Raw genomic sequence first — 26,991 nt, 5'->3', positions numbered from 1 at the left:
CAAAAGATGAGGCCTATCACCAAATTAGAGGACGTGTATTACATTTTTACGTGATTCAAATACAATGAAAATTATTAAAAAGACTTACTACCTCCGGTCCAAATTACTCGCAACTTTGAGGTATTATTTGTGAGATATAAAATATTCCAAAGTTGCGAGTAATTTGGACCGGAGGTAGTAAAACAATTATCTAATACAGTGTGTTGAAATCACTATTATACGTATTTCTTTCATGAGGAAAAATTGAAATACCTCTCGTTTGAGAAGAAATGAAATGTTAATTTATACACTTATAAATTAAATATATAGACAGGGGAGACAATTGAACATTTGAGTTTCACTATTAAAGGTTAAAAATAATAACTAACTACAAGTCTACATATAGTTTTTAAAATTCAAATTGACCTATGGAGGTGATCTAACGTTAATAGTTAAAGAAGATTTATAGTCAATTACTCTCAAGTCTCAATGGCGTATATTATGAATGAAAGAAATAATTAATAAACTGGTAAAAGAATTTCCATTTGTATATTTATTAATTTGATTATCTTATAACTTTCCTAAATCACCAAAGAAAAAAAAAAAAAAAAAAAAAAGAAAGAGGATATAATAGCCTAATAGGTGATCAATCTGACCATAGCAAACTCCAAGCGACAGATTAAACATCTACTATTACTCAACCACCAATACAATGTTTAGATCATCTTAGCACCACAAAATTTCTAAACAGTGCTAAGTGCTACTCCGTAACTAATAATTGAACATCCCATAGACTTAAATTATTCATTATTTTGGTCTTGATTTATAGTCTAGTTTATTTTAATACGACCGTTAATTTATCTTAACTCCACGAGCCATTCGTGTTATTAAAAGTTTTATACTTTTACTTTACTTAATAACAATGCATAAAGTAACATCTGTAATATTCCTAACGTGAAAATATAAATCTTTCTATACAATAAAGTTTCAAAAGTTAGGTAGGAAATATAAATTTCTTCCCCAAGGGGTGTATCACTCAATTTAGTTGGACAGATGGACACCCAAAATCACGAGCCTTGGTATCTCCACAAGATATTAATTGTAGGGCTAGATAACATAATGTCCACAAAAAACATACACAAATTGGCTATATAAACTAGATCATATTTCATGCATGTAAACTATACTAGAAGAGAGATCAAGTAGTGTAAGACTAGTAAGGAGAAAGAAAATACATACAATATGGAGCGAGTAGGAACTAGGCAACAACATAGTAATAGTGTAAATGGGCAGCAAGGAGGGCAACAATGGCAGATGCATTTCTTTCAAATGCCAGTCCATTACCCCAAGTATAGTCGAGCCGACTACGAGGTCATGCCTGAATGGAGGCTTGATTGCTTGCTTACTCAGTATGGACTGCCTGTTTCGGGTGATTTAGCTCACAAGAGAAAGTTTGCCATGGGTGCTTTCCTGTGGTAGATTTCGTCCCTAATTAGTGTTCGTGTTCATGTTCATGTTCATGTATCTTTATGTTCTCCTTGACGGTTTAATGATTAACTATGTAGTAGAGTTGAATTTCATCCTTGTATCACGTTGAGTCGATGTTGGTTGTGTTACTAGCAATTTTCCGAATCTAAAGAATGATATATGAATTTGCAATTACTATTTAAATGTGTGCTAAGCTAGCTATAATATGTTTCTTACCAGCCTTTATTGATCGGAAACACGCACCCTTAGCTTTACTGTACTTTTGGACTTGTAAACATGGTATGCTTAGGCCGCTAGGCAGCTATATTGTACGTGGATGGAATGATGGATCTCGTGGTATATATATGTGCCTTTTTTAGGTGCATATTACAAGTCAAATGTTTAATAAATTAACTTTTAAATTATTAGTAAAATCAATGTCATTTAAATGTATAAGCTTTTTAAATAAAACCAATTAACACCAATTATGAGCACGTATAAGCTTTTTAAATAAAACCAATTAATTGGATTAAATAAAACAATTACCGACGACATACAATATATATAACTAAGGGCCTGTTTTCTTCGGCTTAATTTCAGTTCAGTTTCAAATTTTCTTCTTTTATAAAATATTCATTTTCAATAAATCAGAATAGACCCTAACTCAACGTCTCATACGATTTTAAGTAAATGACAAAGGATGTTAAGCAATAAAAATAAACCAAGGCTGTGTTAGTTGAGTAACAGTAACGCAGCTGATTAATCACAAAATTGGCAATGATTACTCCCTGTTGTTTATGTTAAGTTCACACATCCCCATCACTTTCATCATTATTTTGTTTGGGTTTCCCTCTCTTTTCAAACGCTCTTCCGCGCCAGAGAGAGAGAGTAAAGTGAGAGTGAGACACTAAACCAAACCCCCCAAAAAACCCTAGATATTATCCGGCCAAAAATGCCTCGAGAAATCATCACTCTTCAAGTCGGACAATGTGGAAATCAAATTGGCATGGAGTTCTGGAAACAGCTTTGTCTTGAACACGGTATCAGTAAAGATGGCATTCTCGAAGATTTCGCTACTCAGGTTTCCCCCTTTTTTTAATACTTTTTTCCCCATTTTCTTTTATTTTTAGGGTTTTTGTTGATTGAAATGAGAAATTGATTTTATATGTTTGTAATTTTTCACGAGATGAGAGGAAATTATTGGGTTTTGTTGATTTTATTTTTTGCCTTGGTTTTTCTACTTTCGTTGTTGAATTAAACAATAGAATGTTATTCGTGATTTGATTTGTGAAAAACTGTCTGTTTAGTTGATGGATCATTCTATATTTAGCTAAAGTTAGGGTTTATGGGAATTGCCTGCTTGTATAATTTAAGAATTGAGTATTGTAATTGGGAATTTGATAAGCTTATGTTGGTTCTTATCATGTTTATCATCATCATTAACAACAACCAAAGCCTAAATCCCAATACGATGGGGTTGGATGCATGAACCCCTTTTTAGTATGCTTTCAGCATTTGTGTGTCAAATTGTTATGTGTAGCTAACGGAGCTGCTATTTCTTCGGTATTAGTGACTTAGTGTATGGATTAGAGCAGCGCATAATTTTGTCAGGATGATAGTCATTTGACCATAAAACGAAATAAAATAAGGTGTTGAAGGTTGTTCATTTACAGCCATACATAATGGAAGTGAAATGAGAAGTTTAATTAATATAGTGACTTGGTATATCTTTAATTAGTATTCCGGTAATTAATATCCTTTAGGCAGTCTTTAAATTTGGAACCTTTCTCATGTTTTACTTAGTGTGTGCGCTTCACCAATCGATAAGTTATTCATCATGTACAGAAATTAATCATTTCTTTTGTTTTTGTTGGGCTTGTGTAAGTGATTAAGTCCTACTTTGAAAATTTTGGTGGAGTGCTGTAGTATGTAACTATATTGGGCTTATGTTCTACTCAAACGTTTGACAAGTGATTTTGGTAGATAACCTCACTATATGATATTCTGTTTGGACTTGTTGCACGATATGAAGGTATCACTGGATGCCGGGATTATTTGAGCCCGTTGGTGATATGCCCCAACTCTTGGCTCATAGAAGTGCTCTGTATAGGATAGGTCATATGTATTTTGTGATGTCTCTTTTGATCAAGGAAGAGTATGCAGGTTAATTTCCGAGTGTTGAAGTTTATTGGATATTTGGGTGTATGTATATGCCATGATGGTGAAGCAGTGAACTGCTCAACTTATTATCTCTATCGCTATATTGTCTATACGGAATGATAACTTTTGGTTCATGTAGCCGATCCCACTTATGAGATTAAGGCTTTGATTGACTGACTATATAGTCTATGTTTTTACATATCTGTATTGACTATATAGTCTATGTTTTTACATATCTGTTTCAACCATTTTAATTATTGTTGTTGGTCTGCTATATCTGTATCAGACTATATAGTCTGCTGTGTCTTGTGTATAGTTTATTTAAGAAAATTGTGTGCTGTTTGCATGGATTATCTGCAGGGAGGCGACAGGAAAGATGTGTTTTTCTACCAAGCTGATGACCAGCACTACATACCACGGGCATTACTTATTGATTTGGAGCCTAGAGTAATTAATGGTATACAAAATAGTGAATACCGAAATCTCTACAATCATGAAAATGTTTTCGTTGCAGATCATGGAGGGGGTGCTGGAAACAACTGGGCCAGTGGATACCACCAGGTATATCTCTGATGTAAATCTCATTTTTAATCATCCTGTACTATTGTTTTCAAGCTACTTATTTAAGGTTATCCATTTCTTTTGGCTTAATTTTCTCCGGTCTTTTTAAAGTATCCTGTCCTATCTTCTTGTAAGAAAGCTTTGTGTATATACTGTTGTCTTTAGTAAACAAAACCGACATCCTCAATGATCAATTGGATTGGGTTGGGGACAAGACATCTTGCTTTTATTCAGGGAGATTGTAAATCACATAAAGTGTTTCAATCAAAGCTTGAATCTATAATTGTCAAAACTGACACCATTACATATAATCTTTACGAGTGAAGGGTGGTATATATGATTGCCTCTATTACAGCACATAAATGTTCTTAGCTGGTTGACATACTAAAGGTCAGTCTGAGTGATCAAGAGGCAAATAATTATCGCTTTTGGTTCTATTGAACAAGGGGATATGCAAAGTAATGTGAATGATGTAGGTTAGTGTATTGGTCTCTTGTATGTTGATATTGGATTGGTTCTACATTTGATGTAGACTTTTTGCACATTTAGGGAAAGAATGTTGAAGAGGACATCATGGACATGATTGATAGAGAAGCAGATGGAAGTGATAGTCTTGAAGGCTTTGTTTTATGCCATTCAATTGCTGGAGGAACAGGGTCAGGTCAGAAATATTCTAATTGTGCACCTTTAGAATATATTGCTTTCTTCTGCTTGCTGCTATAAAAGTGGTGATGTTGTATATATTTTTCTGGGTTCCTCTGAAGGCATTGAATCTTTAAATATATATACTTGTGAATGGGAATGGAATAAGGTCATTAAGGTTTGAAGCAATGGAGTATTGAACATTGATGTGCCTTAAAATTGCATGAAGTGTGGCTGGAATTAGATTTATGCTGTGCATGGCATTGTGTGACCTAAACTCATTCACACCTTTTTTTTTTTTTTTTTACAGGTATGGGTTCGTATCTGCTGGAAACCCTGAATGATCGCTACAGCAAAAAACTAGTTCAGACATATAGTGTGTTTCCTAATCAGATGGAGACGAGTGATGTTGTGGTGCAGCCGTACAACTCTTTATTGACGCTTAAGCGTCTGACACTCAATGCAGACTGTGTTGTTGTTTTGGATAATACTGCATTAAACAGAATTGCAGTGGAACGTCTTCATCTATCAAATCCTACTTTCGCTCAGACCAATTCACTGGTATCTACTGTAATGTCTGCCAGCACTACCACATTGCGGTATCCAGGGTATATGAACAATGATTTGGTCGGTCTTCTTGCTTCTTTGATTCCTACACCCAGATGCCATTTTCTTATGACTGGATATACTCCGCTTACGGTTGAGCGCCAGGTAATGTCAAATTGTCAAGTATATGTGAACCTGATCTTTGTTTTTATTTCCTGGAAATCTATGTCACAAATATATATATATATATATATATATATATATATATATATATATATATATATATATATATATATATATATATATATATACAAGTGTGAATGGAGTCTAGGATTAAGAGCTCTGGCTGTTCAATTTATGGCTAACTTTGCTTCTAATTTGTTTCAGGCAAATTTAATTCGAAAAACTACTGTACTAGATGTCATGAGAAGGCTTCTTCAGGCATGTTTTGTTTTGACAATTGTATTATGATTCTATTAAAAGTTGTTTCAGGCAAATTTAATTCGAAAAGCTTTTTTTTTTTTGGTAAGAAATTAAATATACTTTTGTAAATGGTTTAATTGTTACTGTGATTTATTCTGCAGACTAAGAATATTATGGTTTCTTCTTATGCTCGAACCAAAGAAGCTAGTCAAGCAAAGTATATATCAATCTTAAACATCATTCAAGGTGAAGTGGACCCAACCCAGGTAATAAAAGTTTGGTTGCTGATAATGTAATTTTTTCTGAGTAATTATAAGTCTTTGAGGTTTCCTGATGCATTATTTTTCAGTTGCCTGAGAACTTGTAAAGCCTGCTCATTCAGATATGCACACTCTGTCATTATGGCTCTCACTTAATTCACACACATGGACACATGGTGGTGACTATTTATAAAGAGTTACTTTGTAATATAACGGATCTTCTTAATGTGCCATTAACAATGTATGAAGTTGTTCTTATAGTTGTTTGAAAAGTTTTATCAGGTGTGTATACATTAATCAATCATGTGACTTGGGCAATTAGTAAGTTTAATAAGTTTTTGACTTGTAAAAAGAGGGATAAAATTTTAGAACAAAGGAAGTAATACGAAAAGCTATTACTTCAATATTTTGTCGTAGTTTTTTATATTAGGTGGTTACTTTTCATATAAGATTAAGAACTTGTTCTCTTCAAGTTATTTGAGAAATGTATTACGAGTACTTATTCTTGTTGTAACCAGACTACATCACACGAGAATACCTATTTTAGTTGAAGAGGACAAGTTCTAACTTCTAAGTTAGAAGGTGTGTTTATTAGATATATTGATGTAGGGGTAATAGACAGTAAACTAAACAAAAAGTGGCTAATTGAACATTAGCTGAGGATTAGGTGGAGTGTTTAGCGGCATATACATCCGTTGTATAGTATTATTAATGCCGTTGTTCTTATTTAGAATGGATCACTGGAACCTTTTGTGCCAGTTAAGGATAAATGAATGGGTACACCCCTCAGTTTTAGTCTTTTCTGTTTCCCCAAGTTCATAAAACTGTTCATTTTAATTAATGTCATGTTAACATAAATCAGACAAGACCCATTATTAGTAGCTGTGATGAAAGAATTGGTGTGATGTAATGGTTTTGAAATATATTGAGACTTAGGGACTATCCTTTTCTATTTAATTATTGAACCTAATAGAGATTTTGCTGCATGGTGCAAGAGGCATCTTTTTTGAGAAAGTCTAATTGAAGGTCTTAGGCTTCTCCTAAAGCATGTTTCATAACACAGGCGGCTATGAACAAAAAATCTCTATGGGACATGAGCTCAGATGGAGACATGTTTTCCGTGCAAACAGATATTATTTCTGCATAGTTCAAACTCAAATAACAAATTGTAAATACTGCTATTTTCCAAATGTAAGGTAAATCTTTTGAAGTACAACAGAACCTGATGTTTGTTTTTTTTTCTTGATCAGGTTCATGAAAGCTTGCAGCGTATTCGTGAAAGAAAGTTGGTCAATTTCATTGAGTGGGGTCCTGCCAGCATTCAGGTTATTTTTTTTTACTGGAAAATACATATTTAATCAAGGCACTTTGCAATATTCTAATTGATCTTCTTGTCCTGCAAAATATTCCACTTTCAGGTTGCTCTGTCCAGGAAATCACCATATGTCCAGACAGCACATAGGGTAAACTTTCAGTTTTTACTGAATCTTTTTTTTTTCCCTCTCTTTTGTCTCCTCCCATCGTTAGAATCTATGGTTGTCTGAAAAAGAGATTTATTTTTATGTCTTTCTAGATTTAGACCATCTTTTGTTGCTCTAGATAGGAGCAAGTGTTATAACAGCTTAATACATTTCCTTGTGTAAGTGATTCAGAGAGAATCTCTCTTTTTATTGTACTTGCTAGGTAAGTGGTCTCATGTTGGCAAGCCACACTAGCATCCGTCATCTCTTTAGCAAGTGCTTAAGTCAGTACGAGAAATTGAGGAAGAAGCAAGCTTTCCTGGACAACTATCGAAAATTTCCAATGTTTGCTGTAAGTAGCAGTGGCTTGCCTTTAAATCTTTAATTTTTCTTACTATGTACATCTTTAAGTATTTCATCATTCCATGGTTATCAGTTTGTCAATTTTCTTATTTGTTTTTGTATCTTGTTTTTTCATCATTTTTCACAATCTGTGCTTGTGCCTTCTTGGGTTGATTTGGAATCTTATTGAACTCAGTTGATATTGTTGTCTGTCAATATGGCTTGCTGTAATAACCTCTTTGCCTTTCATTTTCAATACTTTTGTGCTTACGACCAGAATTAGCTTCCTGGATCACGAGTCAGGATTGAACTAAATCCTGGCCATCATCCAGACACTTTTAGGGCATATAGGCTTGTACTTCTATATCTTTTTCATTACTAGAGTCATAATCTCCTTTATGTGCACTTCCTGTATCCGATTTGTGTTTGATGTGATGTGGAGCTGTCACTGTTTTTTTTTTCCTGACAAATAAATGCCAGTATCTTTGGCAGCCTTATTTTTATAGGCATTGCTCTGTGTGCACTTGTTCTTCGCTGCAGTATGAGGTAGTCATTGTTTAGCTAACTTTCTACTTGTATAAAAACAAAGTTAGCCAGAAGTATGCAATCATCTCTTCTGATTCCAAGTTAACCATACCTTATTAGTAAGATTTGTTTGACTCTTGATGTAATACCTACAGGACAATGATTTATCTGAATTTGACGAATCAAGAGACATAATTGAGAGTTTGGTGGATGAATACAAGGCATGTGAATCCCCAGATTACATCAAATGGGGAATGGAGGTAATGTATATAATTTTGAAATTGCTGTCTGTCCTGTCTGTTGCCCATCATAAATTTATTGTTAAACTTGTTTTTCAGGATCCTGACCACCTTATGACTGGGGAAGGCAGCGGTGCAGGAATGGTAGATCCAAACTTGGCTGTGTGAGGCAGACAGAAGCTTTACTTTCATAGTTCCATTGTAATCTTCAGTTGATATCTTATGTTTAGATCAGCTTTATCCAACTTTGATGTGCATAATCTAATTATCAGTTTTTGCTGTCATATATGTATAGAAATGTAGTACACTTTTGACGTGTGTAGCCTCTCATGGTTTAAACTTTTCTTAATAGTATCCATTTTAAGCCGAGCCCAAGTGCTAGCTGAGCCAAATTGAGACATTTACATGACTTGTGAATGTCAAACCTCCAGCGTAGAGCTTGCATGAATTTGACAGAATTCAAACCTCCAGCGTAGAGCCTCAGGATCTATATTGGCCATTTGGGTAAAAACTTGGAATGTTACACCGGCCTAACATGACATTTGAGAAGCTCATCAGGAATACACCTAATCACACTTTGAACCTGAAAGTCCTGAATGACCTAAATTAACAATGAGGGGTCATAGTGTTTAGAGTAGCAAACACCAATACAGGTTTTATTGTAAACAACAAATGTAACTATGAAAGGCACTAAGGCATGCATAGACAATGGTGTGGTAAATATTTTGTAAACTGATGAAGGAAACTTGACACCTTAGTAGGACCTAGGATGTCTGAATAGTGATTAGAATTCTTTTGCTTTTCGTGATTATACAACATATTTTCGAAATAGCAATAATGCCATATAATCAACAAAATTTATTATTAGGACTTTATAGACTTATTGGTAGACTCATTATTAGGACTTTTTTCATTCTATTTAATTTTGGAAAATATACTCGAAAATGGGTTTAAAAGTGAATTATAGCCTTCAATATTGGACAATTTTTTTACTTTTTCGGGCTCAAAAAGGAAAGTGGTTAGGGTGCTTCCCATGAACCTCATGAGACCCAATATGGGTGGTTGGAAGCATTCACTTTGTCTTTAAGCTCTTAATTTAGCCAGTTCCAATGGTCCATGCAAAGCTCTATACATTAATTCAATGTCACATTTGATCTTTAAATGATCGACTAGAGTTCATACAAGGTTTCAAACAATATAAAACGACCTACCATTACTCATCAGGTCCCAAAATCTTCGAAAATATAATGTATTGTGTAATTGTAGCCTTCAAATTTTGCTTCCACATATCATTTTTGAATCCGACAATGTTATGTATCTAGGTACCTATCATACTTCCCAAATAACCTTGAGAATACGTACTTGACATCCGAAACCATTTCATTCATACTTTGACCCACAATTTACATGAGTTATGCTCATGACTTTGTATATAACTTAACTTTGTCTTAAATAACACAAGAATTACCTCACATATCCATTCATACTTTCCTTACTTTGTAATTCCATTTACAGAAATTTACGTGAATAAAACGCAACAAATATAAAATACTTTTCCCCAATTTAGTTATATAAAAAAAAAAAAAAAATCGTAACAGCGGGAAAAAATAAAAGGAAAGGTGGAGAGAAGGAAGTCTGAGACAAATGAAAGACAAGTCTGGTCTGCGCGAGATCTTCTTTCTTCGTCACTAAGTCTCTTCCTATTTCTCTGTTCTTCATTTCAATTCTTTTCATTTTCTTCGTCTCATCTCACCTTCGATTTATCGGCGTTTTCTACCGATTTCTCTCTCTCTTTCATCCAATTCTGTTTCGCGGTAATTCACTTGCTTTCTCTCCTTCATTTGCGTTGAAATTTCAGTGAATTGTTGCATTTTGCGGTTGATTTTGATGTCGAATTTCGATTTCTAGGGTTTTCAATCAAATTTAGGGTTCATTTTTGTTCTAGAGATTTCATGAACTTCAAGAAAATCATGAATTACATTCAAAATCAATGTCGGATGTCTCAAATTAGATTTGTAATCGAATTTTTAGTGGATTATGCTTGCTCTGATGTACATTTTCAGTGACCTGGAATAATGCTCAATTCGAAAGTTTTTTAGCTCAATTTTGTAATAAATTACTTGTTAGTTTTTGAGCTTCATGATTTTGTAATGGTTTGTGATATAATATGATTGTAAGACATTTGCATTTTGTATATTTTTCTCTCTTAAGTTTTGTTGTTGTACAGAAATGGCGAATGACACCATGATCGTCACCAACACGCCGGCGAGAGATCTGGTATCCACTAATCTCGCCTACTGCTCTGTTGCTGATCTTCGCCGTCTTGCTGCTCCTGGATCGCGCGTGGTTTTTGCCTATGTTGGCGATTCTTGGGTCCTTTCCGTTGGATATCCTTCCTCTTACAGTCTTACTTTTCAATTGCTATTTGTTCCGTTCAATCTAGTTGTTGAAATTTACGCCGATTTTGTATTGTGATTTTGCTATTTGGATTGTCATTCTCTTATTTGTTATGTTATAGACAATGTGATTCTATTTTCGAAGTTATTTTGAATTCAGCTGCAGAATGTATTGTGTTGATTGCTTGTTTCTAACCATATTTTATGTGCCAACCAAATTAATTTAGGTTCAGGTTGCATGTCACAATATTGTGTTCTTGTCCTTTTGTTTGGTTTGGCTCGATTTTGAACTTCAATAAGAAACTTGCAGGTTATTTGCTATAATAGAAAGTCTGCATTTACAAATTATTTAGTTGGACAAAATTGGTAACTGTTATTGTCTTCTAATTGTTATTTGCTGCTCTTCCTCTATCTGCATCATGTGTCTGCTAGATGGTTTAGTATCGAGGTGTCCTTAAAAATTAAGAATAAAGAGTATTCATATGTACTTTGAAGAAACCATGGATATCTTATAGGCACGCTGACGCAGCAACATACAGCTGAAAAAAGTAGGAACCGTTAATATCAACTCTTGATTGACTATGATTAGCATTTCCTTTGAATGCTGAAGTGCATATGATGTAAGTTTATTCATGTTGATTGCCTAGGATCTAAGCATGATCTTTCATCATTGGCATTTATCATCTATTATTTTGTTTTTACCTTTTAGCCTCATTCTGTACTTATAAATTAGAGTTTTGCTCTGACTTTCAAGCTGTGGTTCTTTGTGTGCATATTATTCAAAATGTGAGAGTTATCTTAACATGTTTCTTTGAACTTTTTCGTGCTCTTTACCTAAATTTCTGTCAGCATTGTTTTCTCCTTAACTACTGCCCACTGCTCATGATGATATACCCAGTGGGAGCATAGCTCTTAATTCTGTCCAACGGAAGTATCTGAGGGTTTCCACCGGGGACCCCATTACTGTCAAAAGGTTAGGTGGTTTAATGTTTTGATAATTTCAAACCAGTTGATGATTTTCATACTTCATTATTGACGATATTTTTCTTTTTGCATCTTTCTTTGTAGATTCATACCTCCTCAGAATAATCAAATTACAGTGCTTACTCTTGAATTGGACTATTTGTCCAAAGCAAAAGCAAGAGATGAACAAGTAAATTTTCTTTAAAGTTTTGTTACTTTGTAAGATTTTATAGCAGATTAGTGTTTCATGCTTTTGCTTACTTCTCGAAAGATATGTTTTTGTATTGGCAACTTGATGCTTCAATTTTCTTTGCCGTGGGTGTTTTATGGAACTAGATACTTTTACATGTCTTTTATCCTGTACACGTATTGATTTTTGATGCAATACATTTTTGTTTCTATGAATCTATTCCTGAAATGTCTTTGTTGTCAGGTTGATGCTGTTGTTGTGACCCAATTGATTAAGAGGAGACTTGTTGACCAGGATGGAAAGGATTTGACCATGAGTGAATGTTTTAAGTACCTAGGGTCGATCATCCAGAAGAATGGTGACATTGATCAAGACGTGACCCACAGGATTAAGTCAGGGTGGCTTAAATGGAGAGCGGCCACGGGAGTGTTATGCGACCGCAGCATTCCCTTAAAGTTGAAGGGAAAATTCTACAGGACTGCCATAAGACCAGTGTTGCTCTATGGTACAGAATGTTGGGCTTCTAAGAAAGAGCATATTAAAAAGATGGAGGTTACGGAAATGCGCATGTTAAGGTGGATGTGTGGAAACACTTTAAGAGATAGAATCAGAAATGAGGTTATTCGCAAGAAAGTAGGTGTGGCGGGCATTGTAGATAAATTAAGGGAAAATCGTCTGCGTTGGTTTGGACATGTAAGACGGAGACCCGAGGGTGCACCGGTGCGAAGAGTGGAAGAGTGGGACCATGGAGGGATTAAACGAGGAAGAGGGAGACCAAAGATGACTTGGTTGGAAGGAGTGAGGAAGGATATGAAGTGCATGGATTTACGTGAGGATGAAGTTTTGGATCGTAAGGGATGGAGGAGAAAGATTTATGTTGATGACTACACGGAATAATCAAATTTGGTTCATGTTAGCCGACCCCACTTTTGGGATTAAGGCTTTGATTGATTGATTGATTGATTGATTGTTGACCAGGCAAGTTTGTTGATTTTTTCTTTTTTTTTTTTGGTTCACTCCAGTGTTTTTTTTTTCTTTAAAATGTTAGGGACTATCTGGAGTTTCAATAAGCATGCTTGTAATCTGTGATGCTGCTGCTAGGAATTAGCTCAGATCAGAGAGATTAGGAAGATGATTAAGCAGAAAAAAATTAGCTAAGTACCAGATATTTGTATTGATGATCAGAGTAATCAAACAATACAATCACTCTTCATTCGAGAGGAAGAGCAGCTCTCCAAAAATAAGCAAAGCTTAACAATATTTTCAGCATGATCATTATTCCTCCTAATGAGGCCTATTTATAGAAAAAGTCTCATAACTTACTCTAACTTATTCCTCAAGACACTACTAATAGGCTATGACTAATGTGCCCCTCCCTCAAATATTGATTCCTTGCAGCTTCTGTGTACACCAGGACAGTGTCACTAGATTTCTCATTGTATTGAAAGATGGTTTTGACCTCATTTATTGAATGTTGGTCTTTTTGGTCTTGTCACAGTTACTAGTCAAACAAATTGAAGGATTAAACATACAATTGTTGAAGGCCAAAATACCATTTCTTGTGACAGTAATTACCATTTCATGGACTTTCATAACAAAACATTCAAAATCATTTTCAACAGTCATAATACCTAACCTAACGTCCAACTTCCTAGTTTCAGAAAAAGCATGCTAATGTTGCACCAACCTTTCCTCCCCATCTTTTGTGCTACCACCTTATAGACTACTGTCATTCAAATGGAAGACCATGTGATGTATTAGTTTATTTCAGAGAGTGTAAGTTATAGCTCCTCCCATCTTTTTGTTTGCCTTTTCTAGAGCTGTCGATTCGGGTAAACGGGTCGGGTTTTGGTCGGGTAAGAGTGAGTCGGGTCAACTCGAGTCAGGTCAATTCGGATTAATTCCATAACCTATGCGGGTCAGGTTTGGGTTGGGTCATGCTTGAGTCGGGTCATACTTCTTATCGGGTTTGGGTCGGGTTTAGGTCGAGTTAATAACAGGTCGGGTTACATTCGGGTCGGGTGAATAATAGGTCGGGCTTAATTAGGGTTTTAACGAGTTAAAACGGGTTAGGGTAATTTTTGGGTTTGAGTCGAGTTCGGATCAAGTCAATAATTTGCAGGTTAGAATAAGGTCGGGTCATTCTAGGGTTGGAGTCGGTTCAAGTCAATAATTTGCGGGTTATAATTAGGTTGGGTCATTTTCAAGTCGGGTCATTCTCGGGTTCAAGTCAAGTTCGGTTCAAGTCAATAATTTCCGGGTTATAATCAGGTTGGATCATTTCCAAGTTGGGTCATTCTCGGATTCAAGTCGGGTTATGTTCAAGTCAATAATTTACAGGTTACAATCAGGTCGGGTTATTTCCTAGTCAGGTCATATTCAGGTTCAACTAACTATAAATAGATTATTATCATTTTTATCAAGCTAATTATTTCCTTTGACTATAATATATATGGCAATATACTAGGGAACTATAGTCTATAATTTAGGAAGATAATTATCTCTTTTGACCATACAACAAATATATACTATATTTAACTCTTAAATTTGAGGATGATGCTCCTTTCTTTTGTTGGCTGGACCGACTTGGTCTCCTTAGACAAAATTAGTTGATCAACAATAATAAGGTGGTCTAAATTGCATTTAAGGTTATTTGAAATCGGATCAGGAATAATTTGGGTTGAATTAAGGTCGGGTCAATAACAAGACGTATTAATTTCGAGTGGAGTTAGTAACATATCGGGTTGAATTTTTAGATCGAGTAAATAATAGGTTTGGTAAAATTCGGGTCAGGTCAATGACAAGTCGGGCTTAATTTGGGTCTGGTCAATAACAAGTCGAGTTGATTTCGGGTCGGGTGAGACCATCCAATTTGCCTTTAAAAGAAATGAGATTTTAGGGGATACATCTCGGGGTCATATAATGCCGTTTGGAACCCTAAATAATCATTATATGTTGTTATAAATGTTCGTGGTAGGCTTGAGTTAATGAAATTGGTGCAAGTTGTAAATCGGTAAATTTGCCGTTTTAAGACAAAATGGATGGTTCCACCTACCCAATGGGACTCCTAGAGGGTATTAGGGACCATGGTAAACATTTCGGCAATTTTATTTACGGGAGAAAAAAAGTCAAAAATTTCTAAAATTGAAGGTTAATATCCACGTTTTTTGAGAAATTTTGGAGTTTTCGGGGCCCATTGTCAAAAAGCCTTGAGATTTTAAGGGATACATCTCAGGGTCATTTAATGCCGTTTGAAACTATATATGATAATTATATGTTGTCATAAATGTTTGTGGTAGGCTTGAATTAATAAATCGGCCAGAGTTGTAAATTGGTAAATTGGCCGTTTAAAGGTAAATTGGATGGTTCCACTTACCCAATTAGAATCCCGGAGGGTATTAGGAATCATGATAAATATTTCGGCAATTTTTATTCGCATGGGAAAAAAGTCAAAAAATTCAAAAATTAAAAGCAAGTATCCACGCTTTTTGAGAAATTTTGAAGTATTCGCCCGGTGTCTAAAAGTTTTGAAATTCTTGGGAATACATGTCGAGGTCATATAATGTCGTTTGGAACCATATATGATCATTATTTGTTGTCATAAATGTTCGTGGTAGACTTAAGTTAATGAAATCGGAGAAAGTTGTAAACCGGTAAATTGGTCATTTAAAGGCAAATTGGATGGTTCCACCCACGCAATAGGACTCCTGTGGGGTATTAGGGACCATGGTAAATATTTGGGCAATTTTTATTTTCGTGCGAAAAACAATTAAAAAAACTCCAAAATTAAAGGTTAATATCTATGTTTTTTTTAGAAATTTCGATTGTTTCGGGGCCCGGTGTCAGAAAGAAATGATATTTTAGGGGATAAATTACGGGGTCATATAATTCCGTTTGGAACAATAAATGGTCATTATAAGTTGTCATAAATGTTCGTGGTAGGTTTGAGTTAATGAAATCGGTGCAAGTTGTAAACCGATAAATTGGTCGTTTAAAGGCAAATTGGATGGTTCCACCCACCCAAATGGATTCCCGGAGGGTATTAGGAACCGGGGTAAACATTTCGGCAATTTTTATTTCCAGGCGAAAAAAAGTAAAAAAAATTCCAAAATTGAAGGCTAATATCCACGCTTTTTGTGAAATTTTGGTGGTTTCGAGACCCGGTGTCGAAAAGGCGTGAGATTTTAGGGGATACATCTCGGGGTCATATAATGCTGTTTGGAAGCATAAATCATCATGATATGTTGTCATAAATGTTCGTGGTAGGCTTAAATTAATGAAATCGGTGCAAGTTGTAAACCAGTAAATTGGTCGTTTTAAGGCAAATTGGATGGTTCTACCCACCCAAATGGACTCCTTTAGGGTATTAGGAACCATGGTAAACATTTCTGAAATTTTTATTTCCAAGCGAAAAAAAGTCAAAAAATTCCAAAATTTAAGGCTAATATCCACGTTTTTTGAGAAATTTTGGAGGATTCGGGACCCGGTGTCAAAAAGGCGTGAGATTTTAGGGGATACATCTCAGGGTCATATAATGTCGTTTGGAACCATATATGATCATTATTTGTTGTCATAAATGTTCGTGGTAGGATTGAGTTAATGAAATCGGTGCAAGTTGTAAATCGGTAAATTAGCCGTTTAAAGGCAAATTGGATGGTTCCACCTACTTAATTGGACTCCTAGAGGGTATTAGGGACCGTGGTAAACATTTCGGTAATTTTTATTTTCGGGCGAAAAAAAGTCAAAAAATTCCAAAATAGAAGACTAATATCCATACTTTTTGAGAATTTTTAGAGGTTTGAGGGTCATATAATGCCGTTTGGAACCATATATGATCATTATATGTTGTCATTAATGTTTGTGGTAGACTTGAGTTAATGAAATTGGCGCAAGTTTTACACCGGTAAATTGGCTGTTTAAAGGCAAATTAGATGATTCCATCTACCCAATTAGACTCCTAGAGGGCATTTCGGCAATTTTTATTTACGGACTAAAAAAAGTCAAAAAATTTAAAAATTGAAGGCTATATCCACGCTTTTTCAGAATTTTTTTAGTTATCAGGGCCTTGGTTAAGAAAAGTCTTGAAATTATAGGGAATATATGTTGGGGTCATATAAGTCCCCCCGAGGGGTTAGGGGGTAACGGTCCGCCTTGCCGCCTTATGTAGAAATAGTTGATAATACACAGCATATAGCTAGCTTGACGGAACCAATTGACGGCCGCTGCCTTCCAAAAGCATAGCTTTAGCGGCTATTGTTCTCTTGTTTTGTTTCCTCAAAGCAATGCCGTTTAAAACCATATATGATCATTATATGTTGTCATAAATGTTCGTGGTAGGCTTGATTAAATGGATTCGGTGCAAGTTGTAAACTGGTAAATTGGTCGTTGAAAGGCAAATTGGATGGTTCCACCCGGATATTAGGGATCATGGTAAACATTTTGATAATTTTTATTTTTAGGTGAAAAAAAGTTAAAAAAATTCCAAAATTGAAGGCTAATATCCACGCTTTTTGAGAATTTTTGGAGTTTTCGGGTAGAGCTGTTAATTCGAGTAAACGGGTCGTGTTTAGGTCGGTAAGTGTGGGTCGGGACAATTCGGGTCGGGTCAATTCGGATTAATTCCATAACTTATGCGTGTCGGGTTTGGTTTGGGTCATGCTTGAGTCGGGTAACGTCGGGTCATACTTCTTATCGGATTTGGGTCGGGTTTAGGTCGGCTTTTGGTCGAGTTAATAATAAGTCGGGTTACATTCGGGTCGGGTGAACAATAGGTCGGGTTTAATTTGGTTTTTCACGGGTTAGGGTAATTCTCGGGTTCGTGTCAGGTTCGGTTCAAGTCAATAATTTGCGGGCTAGAATTAGGTCGGGTCATTCTCGGGTTTGATTCGGGTTTGGTTCAAGTCTATAAATTTGCAGGTTATAATAAGGTCGGGTCATTTTTAAGTTGGGTCAGTCTCGGGTTCAAGTCGGATTCGGTTCAAGTCAATAATTTGCGGGTTATAATCAGGTTGGGTCATTTCCAAGTTGGGTCATTCTCGGATTCAAGTCAGGTTCTGTTCAAGTCAATAATTTGTCGGGTCATTTCCAAGTCAGGTTGTATTCGGGTTCAACTAACTATAAATAAATAATTATAATTTTTATCAAGCTAATTATTTCATTTGACTATAATATATGGCAATATACTAGGGAACTATAGTATATAATTTAGGAAGATAATTATCTCTTTTGACCATACAACAAATATATATTATATTTAACTCTTAAATTTGAGGATGATGCTCCTTTCTTTTGCTGGTTGGACCAACTTGGTCTCCTTAGACAAAATTAGTTGATCAACAATAATAAGGTGGTCTAAATTGCATTTAAGGTTATTTGAAATCGGGTCAGGAATAATTTGGGTTGAATTTAGGCCGGGTCAATAACAAGACGTGTTAATTTCGAGTGGAGTTAGTAACAGATCGGGTTGAATTTTTTGGTCAAGTTAGTAATAGGTCCGGTAAAATTCGAGTTGGGTCAATAAAAAGTTGGGTTGAATTTGGGTCAAGTTAATAACAAGTCGGGTTAATTTCGGGTCGGGTTTGTAACAGGTTGGGTTTAATTCGGTTCGGGTTAGGAACGGGTCGGGTTGAATTCAGGTCAGGTTAGTAACAAGTCAGGTTTAATTCGGATTTTTGACGGGTTAAAATGGGTTTGGGTCAATTTCGGTTCAAGTCGGGTTCGGTTTAGGCCAATAATTTACGGGTTACACTCAGGTCGGGTCATCTCCAGGTCAGTTCATGTTCGGGTTCAGGTCTCACATACTCGGGTCAACTCGGGTCTAGGGTTGGTTTCAAGTCAGGTTTGGGTCACCATTTTTTCGGGTTCAGATGGTTCGGTTAATAATCGGGTTTGAGTCAGTATTTTGGGTCAGGTCAACTTTTGACACTTCTAGCTTTTTCCCCCCTACAAAGGTTGTCTAAAATTGTTTGCGTGGATTTTGTTCATTTTTTATAAATACACAATTCCACATTGTTAGACAATCTTCCTGGTATGCCTTTTGCCAATTTGAAATCAATGAGGACAATTTAACATGTATGAGGAAACAAGAGGGATAATCTTTTCCGTGTTCTCAAAGCAATTTGTTTAACTGGTAGCTATTATTCTACCTCCATACTTATGATTTCCGAATTGATTTTGCATGTATGTTAAGGCCAAGGTACAATTCTATAAAGATCGATAATTTTATTTTGGGACACCATATAAATGTGTTAGCTAAATTCTTTATCTTTTTGTCAAATAAATTGACTTGAGAACAAGGACTATTATTGATGGTCTGTTAGGCAGAAATGCTGGTATGTTCGGGTGTTCCCCTAATCCGGTACTGGAGAAGGTGGGTTAAAGAGGATATATTGTTTGTTTTCTTGCTTGTCCATTGCACCTCTAATATATTTTCCCAATGACCTTATGCAGATCATGACAGTGGGCCAAAAAGTAACTTTTGAGTACCTAGGCAATAATTTTCTTTTCACAGTCAACCAGGCTGTTGTTGAGGGGCAGGAAAATTCAGATATTGAAAGAGGGATGCTGTCAGCAGACACATATATCATTTTTGAGGCAGCAGGAGGCAGTGGAATAAAGGTAAACTCTTCATTCTTGAACATGTATTACTAGAAGTTGGTTTTGGATTAGGTGATTGTTGTATGTTTCCAGTTTTCTAATATTTTGATATTGTGAAGTTATCTATGATTGTTAGAATTGCTGTAGAATGACAGTTTTTAATGTAATTTTCAGATAATCAATCAACGTGAATCAGCTAGCAGCAATCTCTTTAAGCATAAAGAATTCAATTTGAAGGCACTTGGTATAGGTGGTCTGAGTGCAGAGTTTGCAGATATATTCCGAAGAGCTTTTGCCTCTAGGGTTTTTCCTCCCCATGTCACTAGCAAGTAATTTTTAAGCTTTAGCTGGTATGTTGTTGAAATATTGATTCTATAAATGACTGATACATATTTCGCATTGACTACCATAGATTGGGCATCAAGCATGTGAAAGGAATGCTTCTGTATGGGCCTCCTGGCACTGGCAAGACTCTGATGGCACGTCAGATAGGAAAGGTGTTAAATGGAAAGGATCCAAAGGTACTTCAAGTGAACCTTTATGGACTTATAATTTAGACGATGAGAAATGTTGGCAAATTCATTCCTACTACGATTATTTTTAATTACAACTTGTTCAATTTGATCTGTGCTGATCCTTAGATCTGAATTCTTGACCACTCAAATTCCAGACTTTTAATCATTGCTTCCTGCTTATAAAAAAAAAATAAAAAAAAATAACTAAGTTTTCACGCCCTGTTTGAGATGACATCCAGCATTCCCTGTGTTCAACTCTCTGCATATTTATTACCATTCTTGGACAAGAGAACTTTGATCTCAGTCCCTTAATTCAACCCGGTAATTTAGACTTTGATTGATGGATTGAGATTCTGATTCAAAGTTTTATTAATGAGGTGGCTCTTGTGAAAATTGATCTGTTGCATTTGGACAGTGAAGGACAGGTACACTAGTATAAGGGATTCATGTTAGTAACTTTGATCTCCTTTAGGGGGAAGGGGGGTATGTTGAGTGAAAAAGAATATATATAATTTGTTTTGAATACAATACATTCCTCTTTGGAAGCCTCAAAACACAGACTATATGGCTGTGGCTTATATGTTTGTTTTTCCCAGATTGTCAATGGGCCTGAGGTATTAAGCAAGTTTGTTGGTGAAACTGAGAAGAACATCAGGGATCTATTTGCTGATGCTGAACAAGACCAGAGAACTCGAGGTAAAGTGAGATGTATACATTGCATATGGCTGGTGTCATTTGGAGTTATGCTTGTGCTGGCTCTATTGTTGTCACTGATCAAAAAGAAAGTAATGGATTTTTTTTTACATTATTTATTGTATGGTTTTCTTTTTTACTGCTTAATTTTTTAATTTGTACTTTTCAGGGGATCAAAGTGACTTGCATGTTATTATCTTTGATGAAATAGATGCTATCTGTAAGGTAAGGCATCGAGAGCAATGACAGTTATTTTTTATAGTTCTTCGTCATCACCCTAGGGACTAGGGTTCCAATTTTTAATTTATACCCTGGATACTACACACATGTGCATGCTTGCTTGCACATGAAGCTTCACACGTTATACAACTAATTGTCATTCCTCATTATCTGCCTAGTTGCTGTAGTCAATCCTGCGTGTACAAAGTTTATGTGGATTATGGAAGCCCTTGTCCCATACTGAGCACATCATTTTTCAGAAAATTGATGTTCACACTGTTATTCTTTTTTGATTGCCTGAATCATTGTTTATGAAACATTGTGTTATCCTTCTGATTACTCTATATTTACATAAATCTTTTCGTTCTGATATTGTTCTAAATTCCTAATGATTTTTTTACTTATGCTGGAGTAATAAATGAGCTAGTTGATGGGGGATTTGATCCATTATGTACACATGCAGTGGAGATAGCTTGAAATAAAAAATAAAACTGGTGCTGATAATAAGTTAATAACCCTTATGGATTTGGATATTCAATTGGGACATTAATCACATTATAATGGAAAGTACAATAGTCACCATAGAAACGAAGAAGCTATATTGATTTTGCAGATCTTTTCTAGTATGCTTAGACCAAGTTTCTGATATGTTTTTTCTCTTTAAAATTTGCAGTCTAGAGGCTCTACTAGGGATGGTACAGGTGTCCATGATAGCATTGTCAACCAGCTACTAACCAAGGTAGGTTAAAGATTGGCTTTCTAAAATGTAAAATAGTATGTGTTTGTACAGATAAAAAGTAAGATAGCCAATATACTGATAGCTTCTTGCTTTTTAGATTGACGGGGTGGAGGCACTCAATAATGTTTTGTTGATTGGGATGACTAACAGAAAAGATTTGCTTGATGAAGCACTTTTAAGGTGAGCTCTTTGCTGGTACCGATTTTTCATTGATGAACATTCCATTTTTATTAGATAATCCGCTCAGCTTTTGAAGTCAATTTTGTAACTATTGTATAGCCATGGTGATAGTTTTCTCTGGACAGGCCTGGGCGTTTAGAGGTTCAAGTGGAGATAAGCCTCCCTGATGAAGCTGGTCGTTTGCAAATTCTTGAAATTCATACAACCAAGATGAAAGAAAATTCTTTCCTTGCACCAGACATCAATTTGGCTGAACTGGGTATGTGAATTTGTTGTAAATGCTTTTGAGGTCACTACTCACTAGTATCTTCTTGTTGCTTTATATTGAACTATGGTGATAAAATTTCACATTGATGTGCCTTAGACAGTAGAAAATTACTCTCTTTGTCTCCTGTGGCATTCAGTTTCATAAGCATTTTGATAAAATGATGTAACAGTATTTACTGTAGGCTTTTGAATTTTATTTGCCTGTTGTCCCCTTGTAAGAAGGGTGTTTTATTTAACTGAACTTTTTTTTTTTCCTATGTTTTTAGGCTTCCTAATCTTAGCACTACAACTTTTATACATCTGGTAATATGATGTGAAGGGTATATATAAATTTATCTACACATTAATGCAGCTGCAAGAACAAAGAATTATAGTGGAGCAGAGCTCGAAGGTGTTGTTAAAAGTGCTGTCTCATATGCTCTGAACCGGCAATTAAACATGGATGATCTTAATAAGCCAGTGGATGAGGAAAACATAAAAGTTACTATGCACGACTTTTTGGAAGCTATAGGAGAAGTCAAACCAGCATTTGGAGCATCCACCGGTGATCTTGAACGATGCAGGTAAGATAGTAAGGGTCTTATGGTTCTTTCATATGGGATATTACTTTGTTATTTAGCTTTGGCTAATACCTCGTTTCCATTTGGTAGTTTAGAAGCTGTGATATATTGGCTGTAATTAGCATGCCTCCTATTAATTATGTAGATATTTTTTATTAAAGGTTTTATAATCACATCTCTACTAAAACTTGTAGGCTCAATGGAATGGTGGATTGTGGTGTACGCCATGAACACATCCAGCAACGCACTATGCTGCTAGCAGAACAAGTAAAACTTAGCAAAGGCAGCCCACTTTTGACTTGTCTTCTGGAAGGTCCAAGTAGCAGGTAACAATTACATTTCCTTGCCTTTGTTCCTTGCTGTTTTTTGAATAATTATTTACAGTTTTCTGATTTTGTTTGTGTTTAGTGGGAAGACTGCAATGGCTGCTACAGTTGGTATCTGTAGTGATTTTCCATATGTGAAGATTGTAAGTTCTGTACTTGTTGATTTTATCATGCCATTTTTCAAGATCCATGACTGTAACATGTTTTATTTCTGTTTGTGTAAATAATGAGTAGGTATCAGCGGAATCCATGATTGGTCTCAGTGAGAGTACTAAATGTGCACATATTGTCAAGGTTCATTTTTACTACTCTTTCTTTTGTTGTTTTTGACCTTTTATGAAAAATGAAGTATAGTAATTATGTTCAGAATGTGTATTTATTTTGATTATCATGTATCTCTAAACTTGTTACTTTGTTAGTGTTATACATGTACAATCACACCACTGCCACATTAGTGCATGTGGCATTATGGCATCCATGTTATTTTTTCCCTTTGTAATTTTTGTCCGCTTACGTAGTGCTGTCATTAATATTTGATTATGCACCTTTGGTTGAATTTTTAATTGTAGGTCTTTGAAGATGCTTATAGGTCACCGCTGAGCGTAATAATACTTGATGACATTGAGAGGTGACTTTGACTATGTTTTATTGTTCTTCCTGTAATTTTGTTTCTTTTTGTTGGACATAAACTCAATACTATCTTGCAGGCTTGTAGAATATGTGGCTATTGGCCCTCGGTTTTCAAATATCATCTCGCAAACATTGATGGTCCTCTTGAAACGACTTCCCCCACTGGTGTGTCTCTTGAAATTTTCCTTGCTCTAAGATTAGGTTTTACTCCCTATACAGAAGTTTCTAACTAATTGTCTGTTTTCGAATTCTTCTATCTACTTATTTGTAGGTTCCTAGCTTCCCTTCCTACTCATCCCTCTTTTTTTTCTCAACAGTTAACAACTTAGTCTAATTATGAACCCATGTCATTTAAAACTCACTTGACAATAACCTCGAAGACTAGCTTAAAAGCCTGTAGTTGCTCATAAGCAACTGTATAGGTGCAGAAAAAACTCACTTCTGTCATCTGCTGATGAATATCATTTTCTTGAGAGATAAATGTGTGAGTTTAATGGAAAACCCTGTGGTCTTTTTTTCCCTGACCTCTGTAATGTTATATTTGCATTCACAATTTGCTTATCATGATTCCTAATCCCCTTGTAACAAAAATTGAAACTTCTGTCGCAATGCAATTATGCTGTACCTAGCCTTTATTTATTAGGCCATTGTTGTGAGTGTAAACAAGTGGCAAGAGTGCAAATATCATGTGATGTTAGCAAATTCATGTATGTTTTACTAGGAAGTATACCTATTACTCTGTTAGCACGTCTACTCTTAACATCCTCTGCAGCTTCAAGGTCCAATCATAGCCAACATTCGCATGCATGTGAATGAGTATAGTGTCCGTAGATTATGTAATAATTTACTTTAGTAAATATATGCCTGTAAGAGACATTGAACAGGAAGCTATTATAGGATGACCTTAGTTTGGTTCCATGATCCATAGTTGTGTATCGACTTATGACTTGATTGTGGATTGAAGTTTGAAATCAAAAGTGGTGTATAACTCTTTCCTCGAGATTATATTCATACATCTAATTGGAATGGTCCACAAGATGCTACCCTGTGAGCGCAACTGGTCTTTGTTCTTCCACTAATGTTCAGCAACATAATCGAGTTTGAAACCTTAAGATTAGTCTTAATTCTTCTATATGTGCTATACATTGTGGTATTAAAGGGCTAGTGGGGAGAGAAATTATGCTGAGGAGAGGAGAGGAGAGGGAAGTGTTGCTTTGCTACCATGTTTTGTGAGAGATGATGATTCTAACTTGTCATTAGCATGTGGGTATTGTAACCTAGTTTGGACCTTGGGGTTGATGAACAAGTTTATTCCCTAGGTGGCTATGGTTTTACTTTTCACTTGGGATCCATCTCTCTGGTGTATTGGTCATATGCTCCAATGCATGTAAATCAGGATTTGGACTTATAATGTGGATTAAAGATATGATGAAAGTATGTGGGGGCTCAAAAGGATGGTGTGATTACAATTTGTTCGTTTTAGCATTGTCCATAAAGACTAATCTGGTAGAAATTTATGTTATCTAGTTTTTTTTTTTTAACCAAATTGAAAACTTAGTTGATTGTTTAGAACTCCTATATGAGAACCATAGTAACTCTGATATCAATTTATTTCTTACCATTGACTGCTGCTGTGCTGTACGTCAGTGCATTATTCCATATCTTAAGTCTCATTACTTGATCATTTGTCTCCAGGGAAAGAAACTTCTTGTGTTGGGGACAACCAGTGAAGTTGGTTTCTTGGATTCAATTGGCATTCGTGATGCGTTCTCTGTCACCTATAATGTCCCAACTTTGAAAACTGAAGATGCACGAAAGGTTAGCTAATCTTTCTCCATGTAAACGCATGATCTAAAGTTGTTCTGGGGCTTCTTTTTAACGTGATTGTGGCGCATGTTGGAAAGAAAGTACGTCTTTCTGGGGTTTGAATGTAGAACATAGTACAAATCAGCTGCCTGGTAAATAAACATTACAATCATGGTACAATGGTACATTTTTAGACTAGTTTTACCAAACAGGTAGCGAGTTGTGCCCCCATGCCTTTAATATGTACCAAACATACCACGAATTAGGTAACATTGGTTTGTAATGAGGTCTGGATATCCTGTGTGTTTTTAATGAGTGGTGTTATACTATTCTGGCTATGTAAGTGGTAGCCTGCTATGTAGATTGCATAAGTTATGATTTTGGGTTATTATCTGGTTAGCATAAAGGTTTGCCTGGTGCAAAAACAAAAGATATGGGTGATTTTGCTATTTGCTCCATTTTTATGTAAAGCTCGTGTCCTTTTCTATGTTGATTGGGTTCTTTAATCTGTTCTCTACTTTTCTCTCTCTCTCTCTCTCCTTGCTCAGGTGTTGAAGCAACTAAATGTCTTCTCAGAGGATGACATAGATTCTGCTGCTGAGGCCCTAAATGATGTAAGTCATCCTCTTTCAGTTTTCTTCCCTGTATTGATTTTAACTGACTTTTTTTCTTTTACATTAGAGTAGCTTATAGTTTATACTCTATCAAGGATTCTTGGGACATATTGAATTTGATGTAATTTGTGCCCAATAGTTTTTTTTCTTGCCCCTCGATTTTTCATTTTTTTTTTTAATTTCTGTTTGTCAAATTGCAGATGCCAATTAAGAAAGTGTACATGCTAATTGAAATGGCTGCTCAAGGTGAACAAGGAGGTAAAGCAGAAGCCATTTACTCTGGCCAAGAAAAGATTGACATATCTCACTTTTATGAATGTCTTCAGGACCTTGTCCGGTACTGATTCACACTAAGCAGCATGTTATTACACTGGTTTTTTCACCAGTCTTTGCTTTGACGGTAATTTTAATCAGATTGACTGTGTTATTAATTTTTATATTCTTTCACCCGTTATCTTTCTTTGAACCCCTTCAGTGGTTCTGACCATGGTTTTGTAGTTAGCCGGTGTGTATACCCTACGGATTTGACTTATTTACTGCCATTTTTTCACCAGTTTTGTCAGATGTTGAGCTTTTAAAATTAGGGTAAATGGCCTTAGTTGGCATGTTTAGTTATCTTAATTAAAATCCTGTATCTTTTGACTGTATGTTCAAAAATCTGTGTGAATTGATTGTGCAATTGTTTCTGTAATA

The 26,991-nt window shown here is 35.5% G+C and overlaps 2 protein-coding genes across 2 annotated transcripts; both read left to right on the top strand.

Annotated features, from left to right (window-relative positions):
• The first annotated feature begins 2,254 nt into the window (after nt 1–2,254).
• On the top strand, nt 2,255–8,947 carry LOC145638601 (tubulin gamma-1 chain). Its single transcript, XM_081689589.1, has 11 exons — nt 2,255–2,527; nt 3,967–4,167; nt 4,717–4,828; nt 5,120–5,520; nt 5,743–5,796; nt 5,940–6,044; nt 7,289–7,363; nt 7,457–7,501; nt 7,722–7,850; nt 8,521–8,625; nt 8,704–8,947. Exons 1-11 carry the CDS (start codon nt 2,399–2,401, stop codon nt 8,770–8,772), a joined length of 1,425 nt encoding a protein of 474 aa, XP_081545715.1. The 5' UTR covers nt 2,255–2,398; the 3' UTR covers nt 8,773–8,947.
• Nucleotides 8,948–10,218: 1,271 nt separating this feature from the next.
• Nucleotides 10,219–26,945, top strand: LOC145639631 (vesicle-fusing ATPase-like). Its single transcript, XM_081690918.1, has 22 exons — nt 10,219–10,418; nt 10,832–10,991; nt 11,878–11,973; nt 12,069–12,153; nt 12,397–12,447; nt 19,603–19,770; nt 19,924–20,078; nt 20,162–20,270; nt 20,861–20,960; nt 21,127–21,182; nt 21,850–21,915; nt 22,013–22,095; nt 22,221–22,354; nt 22,715–22,925; nt 23,117–23,248; nt 23,331–23,391; nt 23,483–23,542; nt 23,818–23,876; nt 23,956–24,043; nt 25,574–25,696; nt 26,233–26,298; nt 26,499–26,945. Exons 2-22 carry the CDS (start codon nt 10,834–10,836, stop codon nt 26,640–26,642), a joined length of 2,205 nt encoding a protein of 734 aa, XP_081547044.1. The 5' UTR covers nt 10,219–10,418; nt 10,832–10,833; the 3' UTR covers nt 26,643–26,945.
• Nucleotides 26,946–26,991: the final 46 nt, after the last annotated feature.

The sequence above is a fragment of the Chenopodium album genome, chromosome 7, assembly GCF_948465745.1.
Source record: "Chenopodium album chromosome 7, dcCheAlbu1.1, whole genome shotgun sequence".
Taxonomy (NCBI): domain Eukaryota; kingdom Viridiplantae; phylum Streptophyta; class Magnoliopsida; order Caryophyllales; family Amaranthaceae; genus Chenopodium; species Chenopodium album.
The sequence above is the reverse complement of the archived record's forward strand: the minus strand, read 5'-3'. Positions and strand labels throughout refer to the sequence as shown.